This window comes from Leiobunum rupestre, chromosome 4 (assembly GCF_980474605.1).
Source record: "Leiobunum rupestre chromosome 4, qqLeiRupe1.1.hap1, whole genome shotgun sequence".
Taxonomy (NCBI): Eukaryota; Metazoa; Arthropoda; class Arachnida; order Opiliones; family Sclerosomatidae; genus Leiobunum; species Leiobunum rupestre.
The window spans coordinates 36591443-36615087 of NC_143387.1; the positions used below are offsets into that span (position 1 = coordinate 36591443).

The following is a 23645-nucleotide window of genomic DNA, read 5'->3' on the forward strand; positions in this document are numbered from 1 at the left end:
GTTGAAAATTCCGACGATACGCGTGATATCTTGACCAGGAAAGAATCAAACGTAATTAATAGACTTTTGGTAACGGGGTGGGGCGCGCGAAACCCCATTAGGGCCAAAAGAGCCCCCCGAGACGGCACAATGGACAGCTTGGGAGGTGCTAAAAATAGATTATAGCCCAATAGCGTCGTTTGTCACGCGCTAGTTTTCCATTGTTACATTCTCTTATCAAAGGGGAGAAGAATATCTCCGGGAGTTTCTCCTCTTTCGGGAATGATCGAGGAAGATGGCTTCATCGTCAACGAGGAGAGATTATATCGGTCAATGGGTCAGCCAACGGGTCCCACTCCGAAAAGAGAAGGGAAGCGAACCAAAATTCTCGGATCATTATAAAACTAAACAATCAACTTTTATTATGGCATTTCAAAAAAAGGGTCGCGAGAGGAGGGGGTCCGGCATCTGTGTCCGGAGAATGTGCGAACAATTCGTCGGCTTTCTGGGCCATCGCGTCGTGTCCGAAGATGGACGTAATAATGGAAAGGATAGCCACGTAAACCTAAATTGTATAAAGGACTATAAATTGACGACGGATGAAAAAAGACAATGGAAAACGTCTCTTCTAGAGTTTGCCAAGAAGGTCGATTTAACTTTTTTGCTCGCGCGAGTTTTTCCTCTCCGTCTCACTCATTCCCGACCCTTCGCGAATCTACTTCAAAAAAATAGAATGTTTTCAAAGAACCGCTGGCGCCGTATATATAGATGGTGCGTCCGTTCCGAAATCGCGGAAGGAAGTCCAATTCAAACGGTAGTTTCGGTTCTTTATCGTTCGTAGGTCTCTTTGTTCTACATCCATTTATTCCATTCGCTTTAATTTTATCCACAACGCCGTCGAGGTGATTCGTCGCCGCAACCATAATGGCTGGTTTTCACTAGGACAGAAACGCGACGGCGGCGAAGGCGGACGCAAAAATATTGTATTAGGCCTAACTGGGATTTTTTGCGACGAAGCTAACCGTCGTGGCGTTTTAGGCCTAGTGAAAACTAGGCTCGCTTCGGTATAAGTATCTGGGCGTACTTAAAATATACCAACAAACCAGGATGGCGTCTTTCCCAGTCGCTATCGTCCGCCCGTCCTTTATCATCTCTATCGAAAGCCACCGTTGATTAATGTTCCTGGCCACGGTACCGTCGAAGACTCATCAGAAGATAAATTACTCCTTAATGGTCGAGATATTGGCAAATCTATATAGCGTCTTTGTTTCAATCCCGTATCGGACGAAGTCGACCCGACGCCGCAACTTCGCGTCTTTTCCAGTTGACGCGAAATTGCCAAGGTGGCCCGAAAGTGAACGCGAGGGGTTTTGGAGTCGCGATTGGCGGCAAACTCCGGTGCAAACCGCAAAACCAATATAGCCCAGTATTGGCGAGAATCACTCACTCAACCGTCTCGAGCTTCGATTCAACATTCCCCAACGCGGATCCGCGAGCATCCTCGGAAGGAACTACGGACCATTTTGTCCCTAGTATTTCTCGATAAGCGCCTTCGCTACCACCTTGAACTGGCGCGGCTATGGCACAACGCGGCAAATTAATACGTGGTTTTTCCTAAATGTTCGCGCGCTTCAATGTCAATGTCGCATTCCGCGCCGGTGGAATGTCCCAGAGCCAAAGAAACCCCCGAAGCATTATATACGCCCAGAACCGAAGAACCCACGTGTAGAAAAAAAACTCCAACCGCGCCTATGGGCTCTATCTTCGAGAGTGCGACGAAACCGGAGAATGTCGCGGCGCTTCGCTTCCTGCCCCGGTGTCAATGACAGGTCACGTGGTTCCGGGCACCGTTCCCCGCGGCAGTACACCCACCACACCCCCACCTTCCCACACGGCACCAGCGTCTTCCGAGACATTCGCCGCGTTTACTATAAAGAGTAGGGCTACGGCGATGTTTATTTTTTGCCGTTGTTGAGACCCACCTCGTTTATTCAATCGTGACCATTTTCTCGGCGAAACAATAGAAAAGCCACTGCCCCGGGAAATGGACGCGAGAGCGCTTTTCGCGTAAGATAAGAAGCGACGCTGTAATGAAGGTCCCCCTAGCGACTCCCTTAATGATTTTTTCTGCCGCGTCAAAAAATTAACGCGCCTTAATCTATTTATTCCTTCGTTATTTAGCGCACCCGCGGGGCCAGGTTTAATGGGTATTTAGCGCTGCCTTAATAGACCGTCTAATGAACTTAGTCGCGGTATACGGAGACGGCGAAAACGGGCCCTAACTGAATGCGCCCAAGCACTACGCGCTTTCTTTTAAGACCCTAAGAACTGCATATTCATAAGGGAGAGTACTCAAAGTACCCGATACTTTTCAATAAAAACATTCTTAGTAAGAAGGAAGGTCAACGGCATATCTAAAGCGGATATCAATCCCCCAATGTCACGAGGGTTTACCAACCATGAAAGAAAGATAAAGAGCTAACAAAAATAATTAAGATGATGTCGTATGCCTTTTAATTTAGTGTTGTAAGTCGGAAAATTTCCCGCTCGGAAAATTTTCCGGAAAATGACAGAGGCCTTTTTTCCGGAAAATTTTCCGTATTTTTCCGAAAAAAAATAAAAAAGTTTTAATTCCATGATTAGTCTAATATATTGTTTGGAAATTGAAATAAAGCGGTATTTTCGCCTCATTTTTTCGAATCTGAAAGGAAAACTAAACCTCTAGACTAGTTTAAACTGAATAACAATTTAACGCTATTAATGTTTTGTAGTATGTTTACTGATTAGACATTTTATATCAATAAAAAGTTAAACACATTGAAAACCCTTAAAAGGTAATTTATGTTTCAAATTTTGATTTTTCCGGAAAATTAACATCCCTATTTTAATTCTTACATCGTTACGACACGCGGAATAATTTATCCCAAAAATATTACGGATAAAGTAAATGTCAACATACCATTTAAATGAAGATAAAGATTAAGAAGATAACCTTAAATTATGCCAATTTCCAAATACGAAGACTCATCGTCGCAACGTACAGCTTAGAAACAGTATTTCGTCGCCGTTAAAACAAAACCACAAAACTTGAGATACGTGGTTTTATAAAAATTGACATATTTAGATTCTACACCCCAATTTACGTATATAACATTAAAAACATGAATAGGTTACAATTGAATTTTTTTTTAAATCGAGAAAACATTTAAACGTGTCTTTGATATTCACATTGCATTTCGCGCAAAAGCAAGTATCTTGCTTATTGTCTACACAACGCGAGACCACGTATCTCTAAAAATTCCCTTTCAGCAAAATATTTTTAAATTAAAATCCTCATAAATTCAATATTGAAACGAAATTATTTAACTATAAAATTAACTCGAGTGTAAAAACCTAACACGCAATTTCACAAGTCCCTGCAAAATTAAAAATCCATTTTTCTCAAAAAGGCCACCCTAAAAAGATACGTGGATTTGTTGTTTGAGATCCTGCTAGGATTAGCAAACACATTAAAGGCCGGAGACGTTCCTTGTAGGGCTGTGCGAGTACTCGAACATCATCGATAACACGGCATTTTTTGAGGTCGAGTTGGAAAATACTCGTCGATTATCGAGTACCAAAAAATTGCATAGTCGAGTACCCGATTACTCGAATAAGCTGCTCTAAGTTCAAAGAGGGGTTTTTGCCACTTTTTTGGGTGGCAATAATAAACGGTACCTACAAGACGTTCAAACAACAAATGATTTCAATGACCTTGGAGATGGATCGCGGTTTTTAATACGTAGTGCGCCTGCGCGGTTTTTCTTCAAACAATATTATTAAGCTTTGGTTTGGAGAGTCACTTCACGAATTCGGATGTCTGCCGGCGTTAGGACTCAGGAGTCTTCACTACCTAAGCAATATACGGACTGACGGTACATTAATAATTTAAAAAAAATGTACATTGTATTGTTATTTTACTCACAAAACTTTTAGATTCAAATTCCCGAACTATTTCCTGTTTTCCCTGACGTTTAAGGCCAAAACAGTTTTGAACTTTACATTTCACTTTTATCAGAAGTTAGTTACAGACTTGGCACCATCTGGTAATACCTAAAAAAATATAGGAAATTTGAAGTCGCAGCCCGGGTTGCCATAATATTTTCAGAATCATATTCCCTGACCATTTAAGAGATTTTCCTCGACTTTTAAGGCCAAAATTGAACAATTCTTGACCTTTACATTTATCAGAAGTTAATAAATTTAAACAACTTATTTCAGTACAAAAATATTTTAATGTTAAAAACGCTTTTAAGGGACTAAATAACTATCACGGAATTTGCCATAGATGTTGAGTAAAATTAATTTTAAAAAAGTGTCAAGATAAAACTGAATTCCCTGACATTTTAGTCCCATTTTTAAATTCCCTGACTTATGGCAACCCTGTACAATGTTACTAAAGTTGTGGAAACTGTGGCTCATTTAAATGAAAGGAATATTTTTCAGCATTGAAAGTTAATTTATACTCATTTTAAATTTAATTTTCTAATTACTCGAATAAAACCAGCTCCTAATCCAGTATACTCGATAACCCGACTCGTTAAAAATATTACTCAAGATTTTTTCTGGATTACTTGACTGAAATAAGAGAAAATTTCCCCTTAATCAAGTACTCGGTTAATCGGCTCGACTTCAATATTACTCGACTCGAATACTAGATTAAAAAAAAATTCGTACTCGGTACCCGACTCGATTGCCTAAAACCACTACTCGCACAGGCCTAGTTCCTTGGCGAATACACGGTAGCAATAACTCTTCGGCGAGTAGCGAGATCGGTACGGTTTTATCGCGGGAGGACGCGGGTGTCTGGCGCCTTTCTCGTTTACATCTGAAATTAATCGAGGTCGTGTAAAAGCAGGGTCAGGAAGTCGAGCAAATATTTACTGACCACTGGGCGCGATTTTCACCGACGTGTAAAGTTCGATAAGGGCCTTAAAGACCCCGCGAGAGCGTGTTGACCTTGTCAGGCTCGCGGCCCGAGGCCCGCCGAGAAAGGAAGAGACGTTGGCCTCGGCCCTTTTACGCCGATAGATACCTAAAGGTCTCAGTTTCGCCTATAGCGAAAGGCCGCCAACCGAAGACGCGAGCTCCCCGATGATTAAGTAAGAAAAAGTCCGCCTAAAAAGGAAAAACCTTTCAGTCAACTCGGAAGAGAAATATCTCGGAAGACGCGCCTCGTACTTTACTTTCGACTCGGCCGCTATCGCTTTTTCTGTCAAAATGTCACTGCGCCGTATAGCGGGGGCTCGTGCTTTACCACTTTCAAACTTTCAACCCAAGGAAGAATCGCTACTGGGACCCAACGCGTCCAACGATGTCGACGCGAGTTTTAAATTGAATCGCAACCGTAGACGTTTGACCCGGGGAATGCGGTACATTTGGTCTCTCTTACAAATACAGTCAGCCGCATGGAAATACCGTCCGAGCCAAAAGAGCGCAAATTGAATTCGCACCGTTATTCCGTTAGCAACTGGAAAATTTCATCCAAACAAGGATGATAACGCGGACATTCGCTTTTAAAACTAAGAAACCTTGACCTTGAAACGCTTAGGGGAAATTCAAAGGGTTTAAAGGCCTAGGTTTTTTTCTCTGCCTGTCCCCCTTTAAATTAACTTAGTGGAGCACAAATACCCTGGTGGTAGGCCAACCGCAAAAGTCACTTTCGACTAATTCCATTATTAACGCAGCCGGCAACGTTGGCGCTGAATTTTTATGTACGTTTGCCCGATGAAAAGGAAATGTTTTTCCCATAATTACAAACTTGTTTATTTTCTTAAAAAAATTTCGAGAATAACAAAGCGTGGAAACAACAGAAATGGAGCAGTTCGCTAAATAGTCCGTACCGGCATGTTTCCAGTTCCAAACGAACTGATTAATGCGGGTTTTAAAGTTATTTATCTAAAGTATACGCAACCGAAAATACTAGACAATTTAGCGGAGCTATTAGCTGTTATTATAACTCGTTTTCCAATGGAAGCTAAATATTCCGACGATGGTTTCACGTTTTTAATATTTTTTAAACTAGGCTTAGATGCAAATGTCAACTTTGATAAATTGTATATAATACTTAAGCGGGTTGACGTTGGCGTCGTCCGAAGTTCAAAATGGAATTAGATCTTGAATTTCGTACCTTACTCTACAAATATACGTTACGTCGTTATAAGCTACGTAAGTCACCAACGTTCGAAGCAATACAATATTTGCTTGATCAGGCAAATTCTCTCAACAACCGTAAATCGCGACATTTCTTGATGTATTGAAAAATTATATCACGGTTTTATGAAAAATAAAGCGTGGGAAAATAATATACCGGAAATAAGTTAATTTTAAAATTTAATTACTGGACGAGCAAATGAAGGAACAGATTTTAAAATACAATTTGTACGCGACTGGATCATGTAATAGTAATACCAATTATATAATTTACTAAAAAAAATTGGAAACTAAATGAAGTTCAAATTCTACGAAATTTCGCTTAAATGTAAATGAAACGCTATTGGAAAAATATTTTTATCAGTGTGCAAATAGTTAAAAACACTATTATAAAATCGGCTGTAACACAAAATTTAGCTTTTCTAATATTTCCTTCACTGTCAATAGAATTGAATAGATTCCCGAGGCGTCGAAGCCACATCTTTTAGCAACACCTTAAATGAACGAGCGAAACTCTTTCGCAACGTTGAAATTCGGGGTAACAGTCGTCAAAAAAATTAAGTTTATTTTCTAGTGGGCAATAATGAAAAAATCGTTTTCAGCGATAAGGCGGAAACCAGTCGAGCAACTTTCTGGAATAATTCTTGCAGAACCGCTCTGTGCGTCTACGCGTATCCGCTTGCGCAACGAGTAATTACGGTGGACTATATTTAGGAGCGTACAAGCATCAACATTATATAAGCCCTTTCACATTCCCAGCCATCGCCATCAAAAGACCGAATATCCCCAAGTACGAGGTCTCCGGTATCCAACGAAGATTACCAAAAGCAGCTCGGCTCGCTACAAGCAACAATGTTTTGTCACTCCCAGACGGTGTCTGATTAAACAGGTGGCTCCTAAAAGGATCACGTTAGAAGCTAAAGAAACGGATATTGAGTTTACAGCTAATTATTTTGCTACATCGAATTTTTTTAAATATATAAATATAATTATCAATTAAATTGATAAAAACTCTCCACATTTTCGACCGTCATATCAATTTTAAAATATTTTTTTACTCTTAAGAGATGTAAATAAATTACAGCTGATAATGGGGTTAAAGGAATAAAAACGTTAAGAGTGGTTAAATTTCACTACATGCACGAAAGATTTTATTGCGATTAAATAGTGTTTTAACACTTTTTACGACAAAATTTAATTTAGCTTTATTTTAGGACTTAATATCGTTATTCCTATTTATAATTAATTACAGAAAAGCTTCATTTTAATCCCGGATTAAATTTTAACCAGAAATAGTCTTTCAAAAATGGAAAAACCAATGCAGCTGTCAGTAAAAATTAAACACTAAGTTTACGTAAAGTAGCGAAAATACGATAATTTCGTTTTTTATATTTTTACAAATAGAATTAATCACACTACACATGTACAATAGCGTTAACTAGTGCATTTTTAAATGCCAATTTACATAAACCGAATAATTAAATTGTTAATTTATAATTGTAATTTTTTAATTATTTTTAATAAACAAGGAATTTAAAAAAATTAAGTTCATATTTTCTCTTCCAAGTTACGTACTCCAGTAAAGCCAGACTATGTTACAAAAGAATAATAAAATTTAACTGAAGCACCTTAAAAATAATGTTAAAAAGATCAGTTTGCCCAATTGAACACAAATAATTATTAACACAAATGTTAAATGGAATTTTTATCATCTGTTTAATGTTATCCTTACATAGTGTTAATTACAGCTTTATATGAAACGTCAATTTCAATACAAACAAATATTAAAATATAATTAGTTTAATGTTTTAGCCCTTCCAACCAAGCAAGGTCAAGGTAATTTTGTTAAAATTATATGAAAAAAAATCTATTTTCTAAAAATTAGATTAATTAAAAATAATGAATTTCCATATAATTAAATTTAGTTTTAAATATGAATAATTAGTGAGTTTTATCGAATAAATACCGACTCTACAGTCCATCTTTAGTTTGATGCGGCTAACCTTTAAAAAAATCCCTTTAAGGGGGGGGGGGGGTTAGAGTGGAAATTCAATTGCAAATTTTGAAATCAGAAAAATTAATCTGCCGCTTTTCAGTTTTTCCCCGAAAATAAATTCGTCGGAAACCCGGCTTATATTTAACTGGTCGGGAGGAATTGCGATGAGCGGAATATTACTTTTGGCGGCAGCGGGGTACAGAAATGAAAAGACTAAACGCGAATTCGGAAAAAGCACCGGTTCTTTTTCAATATTTGATCAGACTGTTTTCTATTTAAGTTTTCCTAAACTTCGAAAAACACGAAGGAGATAACAATGGCTTTCATTATTTGATAAAGAAATATAGGAAAGTTTCGCGAATTTTCCCGAGTCGCGGTACAGGGACGAAACGAGGAAAAATAAGTTACAGATAATAGCAGTTGTTCACCATTTTTATTGAATCTCTTATACGCCATATATACACTTTCCCTTTAAATTGATTGACGAGCTCCATTGTAAATTATAATATACTTTTAAATTTATAAAAACCATCGATTAAATAAACTTAACAAGCGAACATAAAAGTAAACGTATCTAAGAAGCACTATTTAAAACGATTCAGTGTTCCGAAGGGGTAAATGTCAGGTGTTAAATTATGTGGCAAAAGTGGTAAATACCGACATGGCGAATAATACTTTTACAGGCTAATATGCCAAATAATAAATTTTAATAAAAATTAAAAAGCATAACACAGGGCTCCCAGCGATTTTTTTAAAATATTATAGGAATTATAGGAAATTTCATAGAAAATATAGGAAATTATAGGAACATTTTTATCCAAAAAATAGGAATTTATAGGAGCATTGTAGCTAAAAAATAGGAATTTATAGGAGCATTGTAGCTAAAAAATAGGAATTTATACGAACAATTTTGAAAAAAATAGGAATTTATAGGAGCATTGTAGCTAAAAAATAGGAATTTATAGGAGCATTGTAGCTAAAAAATAGGAATTTATACGAACAATTTTGAAAAAAATAGTAATTTATAGGAGCATTGTAGCTAAAAAATAGGAATTTATACGAACAATTTTGAAAAAAATAGGAATTTATAGGAGTATATTGAAATTATAGGAATTTATAGGAGCTCTGAGAGCCCAACCGTTGATGTTTTCGGGAACACCGGACCTAAGCCAGAGCTAAGCTCTATTTAGAAGGCAAATTTTTCCCAAAAGTTAAGGCTGTTTTCTAATACATTATTTGTAAAATTATAGGAATTTCTGGATATAGCTATAGAAAAACTAGAAAATTTCGAAAAAGTAGGAATTTATAGGAACAATTTTGTGAAAATAGTAAATTATAGGAGCATATTGAAATTATAGGAATTATAGGAACTCTGGAAGCCCTGATAACAAAGAAAAATATATTTGTGCTATTTTAGACAAATATACTGGATTAGTTGCCAGGTTTTGGGCTAGAAACTCAATTATAGCCCAATCTAGTTATTTCTTTTGGCTATTTTTCAACGATTTTTCGTAGGTTTGAATTCGTTTGCTATAAATCTTTAAGGTGTTTTTAATGGTTCCTTTGTGAAAAACTGAAACATTATCTCACATGTAAGTGATGCTACATATCTGAAAGATATTATTTAAATAATTTAAACGCATTTACTGATTATTTGTCCCTTTTTGCCCATGACAAGGACTTTATTCTTAAAAGTGACATTTAGGTAACATTGAAACGCTTTTTTCCAATGGGGTTAGGTATCCCTTTAAAGGAAATGATACAACGTAAATAAACTGATAAAATGTACCGCCATTTATAAAAAAAATATTAATGATTAAGACTTCCATCTTTCTAGTGTGTAATTAACAAAGAGACATTTTTTGTTTAACGTTATCGAAATTAATTTATTCTAAATACGTTTTTAGAAGCAAGACGAGCTAAAAATTGCGAGAAGTGGCAGGTGCTCATTCCAGATGGACACAAACAAGTAGCGACTAAACGTTACGTGTCACAATAGAGCTTACGCATAAAAAAAGCCCCGGGTGTAAAAAGATTTATCAACGGAAAAATGTGAAAAGAAAAAAGTGGGAATAAACAACACGATGGAGCCCGTCGTCCCGATCAGGCTGCGGGCGAAACCACGTCAGCGCAAGTAGGAAGTGAACGCGACTAAAAACAGTAAAGACGAGACAGGTTTGTTCGGTTCGATTTTCACTGTCAGGTTAATCAGACCTCGATTTGCGAAGCCCTTTCCTAACGTTCAATGTACGGGTTGACCTCTTTAAAACTACGTTATATTAAGCTATGGCTATTTTTCTCAGGCTAGAGAGAGAGAAGGGGCAACCACATCCACCTGACCCTGAAATTCTTCCCAACCCCTCCCTTAAAAAGTTTCTTATCGGGGGGGGGCTATTCCCGGCAAAGTAGGTACCCCGAAAACGTTGCACCCCTTCGCGGCATCGTGGGGAACGCGGGGGAAAAAACCCGAAGAAGGTCAAGGAGATAAATATTTGGGGAAAAAATAAATGAAATTCCGCGAATCTGGGATGTTTTCTACTGATAATTTCCGCCAAAATACGAAACAACAAAGGACATTTTTTGCAGACCTAGGAGCGAGTTGGATCTCCGGATTTATTATATTATTGTTTATTTCGATGGTATCTCGTAGAGTATTTATTTCGAAGCGACCAAAACCAGTACGCGTATCTTGAAAAATATTGTAGACCATACGAAGGAAGAAGAATATTTATTCTAGATCTTTAAAGAGGCTGGTAACACGTTTTGCTGGAATGGGGGTATAAAAGGGGTCGTTGAACTTCGTAATCACGATGGAAAACTTGAGAAATGTATCACGAACTGACAGAAACCTAATAAACAACCCTACAAATATAATAGCTGACAAATTACGTCAGTTCATTGAGTTACGCTTGCGGGATATTAAAAAAAAAGGAACAATAAATAATTGAACCTGGTTACAACAACCAATCGCGACGTGCCTTTGTTTTATTTAATGGACTGTGCGAAATTAAATATTATCTGATAACGAAAAGATAAAATGTCGACTTTTTTTTTTAGGATCACCGGTCATATTAATTTATTAAAGAATATTCGGAAACCGGTATTTTAGGCTTCAAGCTGGCCGTAACTAGCTTTAAAACAATTCGCGTTTAAGGCTATGTACAACCTGCCAACTTGTTTTACTAGTTAGTGTTTTTTTCTTATTTATTAGTGTTATTTTCAAGTTTACTTTCAAATATATTATCGGTAATCAACGTTTACTTTGGCATTTTTTGGGTTTCGTAGCAAAACCGATGTTAAGGTGCCGGTAACTTATACAGAAACAACAAACACCAACAGTTCAAGGCCTAAAAGTGGACTTACCAACTTCCGCGGTGGTCTTGTTAGCTCCGGATTCTTGGGCATTGGACAGCGCGAACCCCAAAAATGCGCACACCACCACCGTGGTGAAAGACACAGAGTTAATCCATCGCTTCCACAAACGAATCATGCTTTTAGATTAATTTAATTTTGTCGTTCTTTACGATGACATTATCCGTTTTTTTGAAGAAACGCGAAAACAACGTCGAACAAATGTTTCACTTCGCGTCGCGCACTTCTGGCTAAAGTGAGCGTAAGCTTCTTTTCGGTACTCCGGCAGTCGAGAAACTGGTTTTTGAAACTGACGCCGTGTCACATGCGAGGGGAGAGACAAGGCTGCGCGCACTCTACCATCCGTCAGTGGCGTTTACGGAGGAGGGTTTGTTACGGCCTTTTAGAATGGCAAAAATCTCGGCGCACCCCGAACGCCTGTTACTCGGGCCCCCTGGTGGCGGCGAGAGGAAACTCTCGAACCCATTAGACCGCCGCGCGTACGTTCCGCGCACCGGCCACGGAACTAGCTTAAGTTAAAAGCTCTTTCGGTTGCCCATTCTCGGCGCTATTACTAGGGCCTATTCTTGGGATGAGTTGGGCACTTTACAAAGAAACTTTCTCTCCTATTGTTACGTGGTTTTATTTTTTCGTATTTTCTATTTTCTCGCACGAGGAAGGAAAATGAATAAATTCTCGAACGATTCGAATAAAATAAGCGGGGTCTTCTCAAGTTTTTATTCGGTAGCTGTTTAATGAAATTTGCCAATTTAAGCAGTAACCCAACCTGTCCGATATAATGGCTAGGAAATTTGCATAATGCCGCGGGAGCCGGAGAAAAGTAAATTCTACCAAAGGCCGAAACGCGCTGCAAATCTTAAAATTAAGTTTGCGAAGAACCGTAGCCAAAGACGAATTTTACGAATGCTACGAAACTTGGTAGAACAAACAGACTTTGGGACTGTAGCGTGTAAAATAAACCGAAATTATTCACGCTCAATATATATTTAACGATATAATTGTTTAGGTTTGGATCAAGGTTCAGAGTCTACAATAATATCTCGGCTTATACTTTGAAACGTACGAGTAAATTTAAATCTTAATTGGCGTATAATTACCACACGCTAAAATATCGAAATAATTAAATTCAACGAAAAAGTAACAGCTATAGGCTAGTTAGTACTAATTTAATTAAATTTAAAGTGAAGGTGAAATATAAGAGTATGTTTAAATCTGAATGGGCCTATAAGAATTACCACACGCTGAAATATAGTTTAATATAACGAAATAATAATAGCCTATTTAGTACTAATTTAATTAAATTTAATTTAATATGAATATGGAAGTATTTTATTATCATTGTTGTACTTATCGGTTCTTGTAATAGAATTGGCATGAATGGCGAAACAAATATAATAAATAGTTAGTTCCTTAAAGGTTTCCACGAACAGTCTTTCTAAAAAATCTAAATTGCTAGGGCTAACAACATCCAAATTTAAACATCACTTCGTAACGGCCAAATAAACAAAAAATGTCCACGAAAAATATATCGTTGTAATATTAAAATATCTTTACGATATGGTGTAATAATTGCAGAATCCCAATTTGTGTAGGAGTCCTAAATTTATTTTAATCTTGAATTAATATTGCAATAAGGCTTTCGTTCGTCAGTGCAGTGGCGGCGGAATAGGCGGGTACCTTGTACCCTCCTAGATTTCAGCCTGGGGTACAATCTATGTATTTGTATCCCCCAAATTGCCGTTCCAAAAATTTCATAAATCACACTTTTGATCCATAATTTTCCCAAAATCCTCAGATATAATAATAATAAATAATATAATTATATAAATTGAGAAAGTGATTTAATTAAATACCAAATTAGACTTGCTTTGGCTTAACACTGCTCTGTTGTGATGATCACAACAGATGATATCATACAATTTAAGAAAACCAACAATAACCGAAATCATCAGCGTTTTAGGCTCGGTTTTTGGCAGACCAAAAAATTAATTTTCTCTGTGCTTTTGTACCTCACCAAATATTTCCCACCCGCCGCCACTGATTCAGTATCTCTCTCTATCTTTGTTATAAAAGTTTTTAATCGCTCCACCAGTAAGACACGAAATAATCAAGATCACTTGGGGCAGGATCTAACAAAAAAAGCACTATGTTGAAATAGTTCAAGAATTATATTTCGAAATAGTTTTTCTTATTATTTTTACAATAATAACGTAACAAGTTTGCGTGATAGTGATTACGGGCGGACTAATCTCGGGTAAAAAGCGAAAAAAGTTTCCTCCCAAAAAATACCGGTTGCCTTTTATCAAACGAGACGCCTTGAATTATAATAAAAGTTGATTTTCATTTCGGAATTCTTATACGAGGCTAGGATCGTCGTACTCGAAATAAACGTGAAGAATGCAGGTTCCAGGGCCTCGCCAGGTACGGACCGACACGGCGAAAAACAGAAAGAGGGAGGGAGTGCGATTTCGCCAGAATGAAACTGGGGGGCTTCCAAATATTCGACAGGGGGACACAACAAGTGAGCCAGCTAGAACGGGTGGAAGGGGGGGGGGAGGAAGAGCGGGTGACCTCGCCAAAGGCGCGCGCAACCAAAAGGAAGTTTTCTTTTCCAAGTTGAAGCGAAAAACTGGTAATACGCGCCTGATTCATGGCGCATTGTGGGAAGCCGCTCGTTTACAATACACACCAACACACGGGATTCTTGATAGAAAATAAGAGAGTTTTCGCCAAAATCGCGAAAGATGGCGGGGGAATTTCTGAGAAAAGGATCTATCCACAGCGTACTTACCAATTTACCACGGTGAAATGATTCTCAATTCGCTATATCCTCCACGGTTTTCGAAATAAATCTTTCATATAAAATTTAAATGATGTTGATTTTTTAATTTTTATACTCTTTTCCAAATAAGTATTTAATTTATTAATTTTGATTTAACTTAAAGCCGATGGATTTCGTAGAAATGTACGAGATAGTTTCAGTACGGTCGTTTCGTTAAATAAATATTCTAATACGCGTATAAATTATACATCGAATGCTTTCACAAGCTTTACTTCTTGCAAATATTGATTTTGCAACTCAAATCCATTTATTTCAACTTCCTTTGACGATTACGTATTTATAAATTTTTCGAAATTTACCAAGAATCTTTGACAGCGTCTACTTAATCCATTTCGCGCGAGGGGTCGGACATTTACCAAAATCCCGTACACTTTGTCTAAAATCGCAAAATCTATAACTCTCTCTATGGTAAATTATCATTGAAATCCCAAAATCACTTCAAAAAGTAATGATAAAATCGCCAAAATCTCTACGATATCCCGAAATCCCGTAGAAAATAATGGCAAGTGTCCGACCCCTTGATTTCGCGGAAATATCCAAAAACGAGTATTGTCGTACAATTACTATCGAAGGTAAAAAAAAGTCTTACTATTATTTTAAAAAGGCCAAAACAATTGTTGATTGTTTTCCGATAGACGAGACCCAATTCTAAGTAGCGTAATTTTTTGTTTAGCGTCTTCGGTGACGGTTGATCCGCCATTATGAAGCTACTATCCCCGGCTTACGTTAATACCGAAGGGGTTGCTTTAGGCCTAATTTCGACTTTCCCATACAAATTTGTTGGCCTTCATTAGGGAGCTCTGGCTGGAACAATGGCGAATGTTCTGTTTGGCGTTCCTTTGAAGTTTGACCTCAAAACTAATCCATTACCGCTAATTAAAACTAAAACAAAGAGCTCTCTCGAGGTGCACCTTGAGGAAGCCCCTGATCGATGTCCGCTCTGTACCGGCAGCTTGAGAGAAAAAATAAAATTATTTCCAAGTTTCTAAAGTTTTCAACCTTTTGTCAATCTACCAGAAAACATTCTACGACTGAAAAAAAGGGTCTCCGTTAGCTTCGAGCGAAATTTCGTGAAAAAAAGAAACTTTGGCGTCGCGAAGTTGAATAAACGGGAACGATTTTTAAATAAAATTAATTTCGAATTTATTTTAGGGGGGAAGTTTCCATTGTAACCGCCGCGTCCGCCGTCGACGAGCGCTGAGGGATTGGTACGAAGTCGATCAAAGGATCACGATTCAGCGACTGAACGTGCATCGACTTAGCAGAAACGTTTATTTCAGGGCGAGACGCCGATATCAAGGGTCGCAATTTAATAAGAAACCTCGTCCATCAACGATATATTCCTCGGCCCGAGCATACGCGATCTTCCACGTGGAAAGGGCGCGCAAAAAAAGGGTCCAGGGAATGAAAAAGCATCAGTTAGCTGGCCCGTCAATGCTTCGCATTCCTCGGGGGGAAAAAAGTCTCCCAATGTTGGTGGAGCGGAGAAAAAAACTCAAATGTAAATCCAGAACCCCTGTAGGTGGGCTTGACGTGCTTCCCGCTCCGAATCCATCCTTAACGGAACCGAATTCTTTTGTCGTGCAAAAGGAATATTAAATAAGGCTTTCCTTTTGCGCTGCGCGTATCCAAGTACTTCAACGGCTCACGGTCCCGCTTTGTCCCGAATCGCGTCAAGGTGACGGTTTTCTTTGGAGAGCACGCGCTTTTTGCGAAATCAACTATTTTTAGTTTATTACGTGTAGTGTCGTATTATTTGCCGTTTACCTAATCCGTATTTATCTAACAATGAAGCCAACTAACGTCTGGGACAAGTACGTGGTATTTTTCCAGAAGAGTACCACTTTATAACCTCCTCCGGAGAATAGAAAGTCCGAATAGAAAAGAATGGAGTACTCTAAGGTATAGATCATTTTGCTCGGAGCCTTCTAGATATCGGCCTCCCCAACATTTCAAGTATTCAAGGAACCAGCGAGAAAAGGTCGTAGTGTCGTAAAAGTGAAGGCTAGAAAACGAAAAAGTAAAGTCCACCTATATATATATATACAGGGTGTCCACTAAAAAACGATCCGAGATAATTATCTCGAGAACCATTACGTTTAGAGCAAAAATTCCAATTAGAAAGTTGTTCTTCGTCACATTTTATATATTAATAACTTTAAATTATAATTTCTAATTGGAATTTTTGATCTAAACCTAATGGTTCTCGAGATAATTTTAGTATGACCTTGAAGACATGGTTCAAGGTCGTACAATTTTCCAAATATTAAAATATCCTACCATGATGCGATTGTCTAGAAAATTTCGATAATGTAGCACGACTTGTTTTGGAGTTATTAGCGCTGTCTTGCAATTTTCCCTTTTATGACCTTGCGATTTTGGTACCAATTTTCTCGACTTACTATTGGTCGATTCCGATCATGTTCACGCTATGTAGGCATAAAACGTGACGGGGAACACTTTTCTAATTGGAACCAACTTTCTAACACTTACGGTTCTCGAGATAGTTTTTGGATTACCTTGAAGACATGGTTCAAGGTCATCGAGGTTATCATTCTTCTTTGGCCCCCTGCACGTGCTACGTAACATAAAAAAAATTAAATTGCTAGAGAAAACGGTTTCTGAGATATTCGCCCTGGATGGTTTTTTAGTGGACACCCTGTACAAACGTTGTACGTATCTCGTACGCGAGCAGTCAATTCGGTTCGCAATTCGAGGAAAGTTTTTGAGTTTTAAAAGGTTTTACCTCTCAAACCCACTCTCTCTCAACCGATGATGGAGTCCCATACTTCAAGTATTATTTTATTCTTCGGACTTTGACGACTATTCTTCTCGATCGCGGGCTGAAGAATTCTCGAAAGTCTACTTAACAAGCCGCCATTTCCGGACCGACCATTGTCGTTTTGACGTGGACCAGAAAAGTATCTTTTCTTAAAACCCTTTTATCTAATTAGATCCGAAGTTTTTCTCTTTGTTCTTACTTCGGGCCATATACGGCTCCCCTATTATACCGCTATTCGGACATCTTCGAGGGTCCGACGTTCGTTTAATTAACTTTGTCGATGGCGTTTGGCACTTTCCCGGCAATTTCTCTTTGACGTCGTTACAAGGTGCTTCGCTATATCCGGGCCTGTATCAATTCTAGCCCCGTGACAGTACGCCTTATCTTTGGTGTCCTACACAAGCTTTATGGCTGAAAATGTAGTTTTATCACGTTAATTTAGATTAGTATCTCGTCATTCGTTCTCCTTTTAATAAAATATTTGCAAAAAAAGTTGCGTGAGAAACGCGTTGGTGTAATGATGGAAACGACACTCTTCGACTGTTTAATCTAACTCGTAATTGATGGTCTACTGATTAGTTTTTAAGTCATTATCTGGGGAGCGATAGAGCCGTCATCGTAATAACCTTCGATAGCAGATACGTTTCAATCTGTCTTCGATTATCGTTCGGTTCGTAAAACGGAACCCATTAGCCGGGTTTCGTCTGAGACGAAGGGCCCGCCAAATTACATACCTTCCGAGTAATAACTGGTTGCTAGTCGAGACAAATCGCCGAATGGGGGCAGACCGACATCACGCGCGTCCGCGACCCTCGGAACTTGTCAGCTTGAGACGCGTTCTTCCGAAAGCGCCATTTCTACTTCTCTTACCAACTTTCGTCTTCCGCCCACGAGCGACCCAAAGACTGGACAATAAAGATTCGTCGTCCGGCAATCATGGTTGAGGAGGAAGGGAGAGCCGTCATACCACGCAGAGGCGCTATGGCACGACGCGTAAGTTCGATGAGTCACGATTAGGAAGACTACCTTTCTTCGGTAGCCAGGGGAAAAATGGCTGACAAATGGCGATAGCCTAGCGGATATAAACTACGAGGGAAAAGGGGGGGGGGGGGATCCGCCGCCATTAGTAAATTGACAGGGAGATCTTGGCGAGGAAACCATTCTTTTTTACGTTCAAGGGGTGAAAACGAAGACCAGAGGAATATCCTTCGAACAAGATCAATAAAGATACGTCATTTCGCGCAAAGCTGTTCTCTCTATATATTTTTCCTTCCAATCCCCCGTTTTATCGTCATTTATCAACCTAACGCGCTGTTGGTCGATATACGTAATCCGTATACATCTGGAGCGAACGCACCCCCATCACTCGGCTGGCTCGCCGCAATTTGGAACCGTAGACGGCGGCGAGGGCGGTTATATCTCTCCATACGCCTCTATATGTACCTTAAGATATTACGCGAGGTGTATAACCGTTGTCGACGACGAGTTGAGAACCGCCCTCCTCACCGCCTGGATCACCAGCGCCCACTCGCCACCAGGACCGAATGTAGTTCAACGAATTTTCGGACAGTTGAGAAATGGTAAACATTATGGATGACTCGTTTTTAGATTACAGTTCTTCGACATTATTTACTTCTTTCTCCGGAGGTTCCAATTTACCACGGTTACGTATTCCAGATACGCTGCCTCCTTCTACGTTCCGAAAGGGTTAAGTTATTTCTCGGGCATCGTTAGCGTGCCATCTTGACATCCAACAAGTTGCGTAGCGTGCATTTTCATCTTCGGCCTGCAAAAACCAGAACCCGAGTCGGATCAGGCTTATAGTGTCGTGAGTATAGGGTGATTTTCGGCGAAATCATATTACGCCAGGCGCGTTTCCCGTTTGTTGGCAGTCGTAATTATATCTTTGTTGTTTTAGCGTGGCCAAACGCCAGAAAACAGAATGACCATTAGTAACAACGAATATCTTTGTCTTCCGAGAAATTACGACAGGCTAAAGCGACGGTTCGCTTAGGAGAGATCAGAATGGCTCGGACCATTTCGGGTATAACGCCACCCGGCGCGAATGAAAGCCCTGATGATAGGTTGGCTCAAAAAGTACCCGGGAAAACGGGATAAGCCATTCCACGGCTTAACCCGTCTTTCGTCTTTCACTTGGCCTTACACCATTTTGAGAAGGGATTGATTAATTTACCCTTCCCGTCGATGTTAGAGACACGAGACGTATTTTTTGCTGTCCACAAACATATAGCCTACCACGTAAGATATGGTTTCTCTGTTTACTTCTAACGTCTGTAATCTACGATACGTGTCAAGAACAAATTGCGTGTCCATTAAGTAATTATGAGACATTTTCGGTAAAGTAGTTAAATTTGTTGGAAAAACTAAACTAAATTACTTCCCGCTGGAAATCTTCTGAAATCTTAGTATATTCAGCGTAACCCTTCAGTAACAAGATCATGTAAAATAAATTCGGGTTTATACCGTTTATAGTTTCAGGTTTCCCATTTTTAATTGAGGTTGCATTACCGGAGTGAAAATTATATAAGGGTCACATTGCAAAAGTTTGCATAAATATGGTTCTGTAAACACCACTCGAAGCATCTGAACAAACTTTTACTTTTCTCAAAGTCGCGGAATCAGGTTCGTATGGAAGCAATACGAAGTTCATTAATTTCTCGAGAGGAAATTAAACACGTCCCAAAATATCACGATGGCAAAAAAAAAATGCTTTCGAAATATGTCTACGTGGAGGAAACCAGTATACCGTTACTCGGCAAACTTTTGGCTAAAAATCTCGAGTCAGCTGCTGCGCAAATAGAAAAGTCGATTCTTGTTTGAGCAGCGCTTGACTCTTTTACGTACCTTCTCAACAGGAAACAGTTATTGTTAAGTCAATATCACGATATATGGTCGTGCAATGCCGAAACAGACAGTCGTTTGAGGATATTTCACGAGGTCTACACACTACGTCATCCGTTAACGCACCTACTTTATTAAGGTTACGTCGTTTTTTCAAAGCGGAAGGTTAAATAAAGCGGAAGGTTAAATACCCTTATGGTCACAGATACCTTTGACATCGTTTCTTCAACTCGTAACCAGCATTTTATCGGAAAATTATTGGACCCGTTGAAAACTGACCAAGGGTTTTTCAATTAACCTAGAAGGTTTTAAGTTAACGAAGGCCATATTTACTCGCATTTTTTTCACATGGTCAGAAGTATGAAATATACACAGGTTTCGTACGAATATTTCTGATCTAAAATCCCTGACTTTTCCAGGTTATCTCTGACCAATTTTTGCCAATATTTCTAACCTCTTTGGTTATATTTTTGGACATTTATTTTTATTATTTTAGGTCAAAGCTTCTTCGTTAATGTGTGGTTTGGTTGACTAAGTAAAATCCTTGACTTATCCCTGACTTTCTACGAAATTATTTAAATCCCTGACTTATCCCTGACATTTTCCCTCCATTTTACAGATCCCAGACTTATCCAGGCTTTCCAAGATATCCAGGTTCTGTACGAACCCTGATACAGTATAGGAAAAAGTATTCATCTTCCTTTACTGCAAATATCAGTTAAATAATTGTAAATTTTACATTTAACATCGATAGGTATTACCGTTGCGTATAGCTTTATAAGTTCATAATGGGCCAATTATAACGTGGTCCGAATAAAACACGTTATAAATAGTTATTTACGATGATTGATTATATAACTAACACTAAGATTAAGATCTAGTCTTATTAGAAATGAAATAAGGACTCGTTTCACATCCAAAAGGACTCTCTTTATTTCGACAAAGAAAAGTATGGCGTTGCAACCAGTGTTTCCACTCGGGCGACTTAATTTTCCCCCTTTTGGGTAACTAAAAAAATTGATTTTCCCCGTTTTTAAAAGCCGTTTTCCCTCTTTTCAAAAAACTTTTTCTCCGCAATTTCACTCACAAGTCATTCGGGAAACTAAATCTAAACCCATTAATTACCCCTTTAATTAATTGATAAATAATATAATAAAATTCTATAATTTTTCTAAAACTCTTAAATTTATTTTTTCAAGACTAGACAACTTATTTTTAAACATTACAGAGTTAACACTTTTAACTTGTGTTTAATATTACATTATCATATCACTTAAAAAGTTATAATAGCACTTTAATTAATAAAATGTGTTAAGTACTTAAATTAACCAAAGCTGAAGCAGTGAAGTTCGCTTGAACTAATTTCAACTGATATAACTTACTACAATAACCAATTTGTTATAACGACAGTGGCGTAGCTGAGAACTCAGAGGCCCCCCCGCAAAAATCTCTATGAGGCCCCCTTTTTAATTTTTTATGGTTAGCGGGGGCCCCACCCGAAGCTCGAGGCCCCCCCCCCGCACCGCGGGCCCTGCGAACCATCAGCTACGCCACTGAACGAAAAACTGCCATAATAAAATTCCAGTTACCTCATAAAGTTCGGACACGTCCTAGACTCCTAGCCCAGTCGAACTTTGCTTTCTAAAATGTATACGATAGAATGGAATTAGTAGCAGACGAAAAAGCCACTGAAGAGGGCTAGAAGAAAGTTTAAAGTTTCTCCGGTTATAAATTAAGTTGCCGATAAGCGAAATTTTTACTACATTACATATTTTATAATTTCCCCTAAAAAATCCCCATTGAATCGATTTCCGCCCCCCCCCCCTTTTTTTCCTCCTTAAAAAAATTTGGAGCTCTAGCTGTCCGTTTTCCCCTAAAAAGGGATTTTTCCCTCCATGTGGTTGCAACGCGTTGTGAAATCCTTTCCCGGAATTCCCTCCTAGTTTAGAGAGGCCAAGCTCTTTACTCGCCCGAGGGGCTGGAACAAGTGGTTGGCCTTGAGTAGTTCTTGACCATCGGCAACTAGAGGGGCGACCTGAAAGGACACAGTTACAAAGGATCTGGGCGCGATTTGACTGATTCGAATGCTTTTTACATAAACAAAGCGAACTTTGAATAACAAATATAAAGACAACGCACTTTGATAATTTCCCAATTTTAAACAATTTTCAGATACTAATAATTGGATATAATATATTGAAGAAAAAATTTAAACATATGCGGCAAAATTCTGCCTGAAAATCGTCCAATAAAGTGAGTAACCCAATTCTTGTCAATGGAAGGCTGGAAGCTGAATTTAATTTCTAGAGAAAAAGTCTTTCGCATTTTAACAGAGAGTAAAAAAATTTCCTCCGAGGAGACTAAAAAAACGTTTCGTCGAAGAATTTTAATAGAGGATATAATGTAATTCCTTCGGACAAGAGCCCGAATGGAAGAAATTTATTCACGGCGGCCGTGTGAGAAATCGAGAGCAGGGGAGGAGGCGTCTTATTTTTGAAATTAACCGCGAAGGGAAATTCAATCGATGTCGACGATAACAGTGCAAGGCAAGCGATAAAAATATCGACGTAAGCTGATTCGCGATGCGTCGATGCCTCCTTTCTGAAACGCAGCCCGTAATATCTCGATCCGAGATCAGATTTAACAATCGCCCCAGAAAAAAAAACGCGTAGCCAAGAGTTTTCAAAGAGTCAAAAGTGGTTTCCCCGTGATGATGAACAGCTAACCAGGAATTCCGTGAAAAATACTTATTTATTTTGTGTAAAAATACATTTAATTTTATCAGGTGTATACTAATTTTTACCCATAGTAAAATTAATGATGGCGACGAAGAATGAAAATATTGAAATACAGTAAACTTTTTAATGAAATTTAAAAAAAGGTTGATTCAGGAAGCTGAGGTTAACGGTAATAGTTAGTGTAGGGAGCTGTTGGCTCGCGTGGCATGAAGGGCTTGCCACCACCCTCCTACGCATTGTAACCCGGCCACCTGTTACTTGATCACGCACAAGCAACATTGCTTATGTGGTCGAAGGTGGTGCCTTGGGTATTAGCTCTATTTGTTTAAAAAAAAAAATAATAATAAAACTTTCAGCGAGGGCTCTTTTAGGTTTTTGTCTACTCTTATGTCTGCTGCTATATAATGGATTATCTATGGCGGAAAAGCGAGCGTAACAGATTCGAAAATGAGCACTCATCTGAATTTTAAAAGTGTTTAAATATTAGGAATATCGATCGAAAAATGAATTTTACAATTTAACTTTTATTTAATTTTTGAAGATAGAAAGTTAACTATATGCAAAAAAAGCCACTATATAAATTGTTTTACTAAAGATATCGGCAAAAAAGGTTAAATCAGAGCCTATCAATTCAGATTGCGTTAATTAGATTCAATTGGCTCATCTTTTGTTCCAACGTCTTGAAGATACTGAGGGAATTTTTTTGCTACAAAAAAAGAGACCTCGACTTTAAGAGGTTAGCCCTTTCTTTCAAAGTCTTTTTGAATGAGAACCAGTAATTAGGTTTAGAAAACGTCTTGCGTAAAACTCTTTTCGGGCTCTTTTTATACAAAAATCACGAGGTCTTTATTGAATGAAAGTGTGTCATTTGGCCGTCTTCGG

General features: G+C 38.5%; 1 protein-coding gene across 2 annotated transcripts in view; it reads right to left on the minus strand.

The window, feature by feature from the left end:
- mgl (low-density lipoprotein receptor-related protein megalin) overlaps positions 1-11907 on the minus strand; it is an 87776-nt gene extending 75869 nt beyond the window's left edge. For both annotated transcript variants that reach the window (XM_090173205.1, XM_090173204.1), the window contains exon 1: positions 11531-11907. In XM_090173205.1, coding sequence (XP_090029331.1) covers positions 11531-11657 — 127 coding nt within the window. In that variant the 5' untranslated portion in view covers positions 11658-11907. The remainder of the gene's footprint in view (positions 1-11530) is intronic.
- Positions 11908-23645: the final 11738 nt, after the last annotated feature.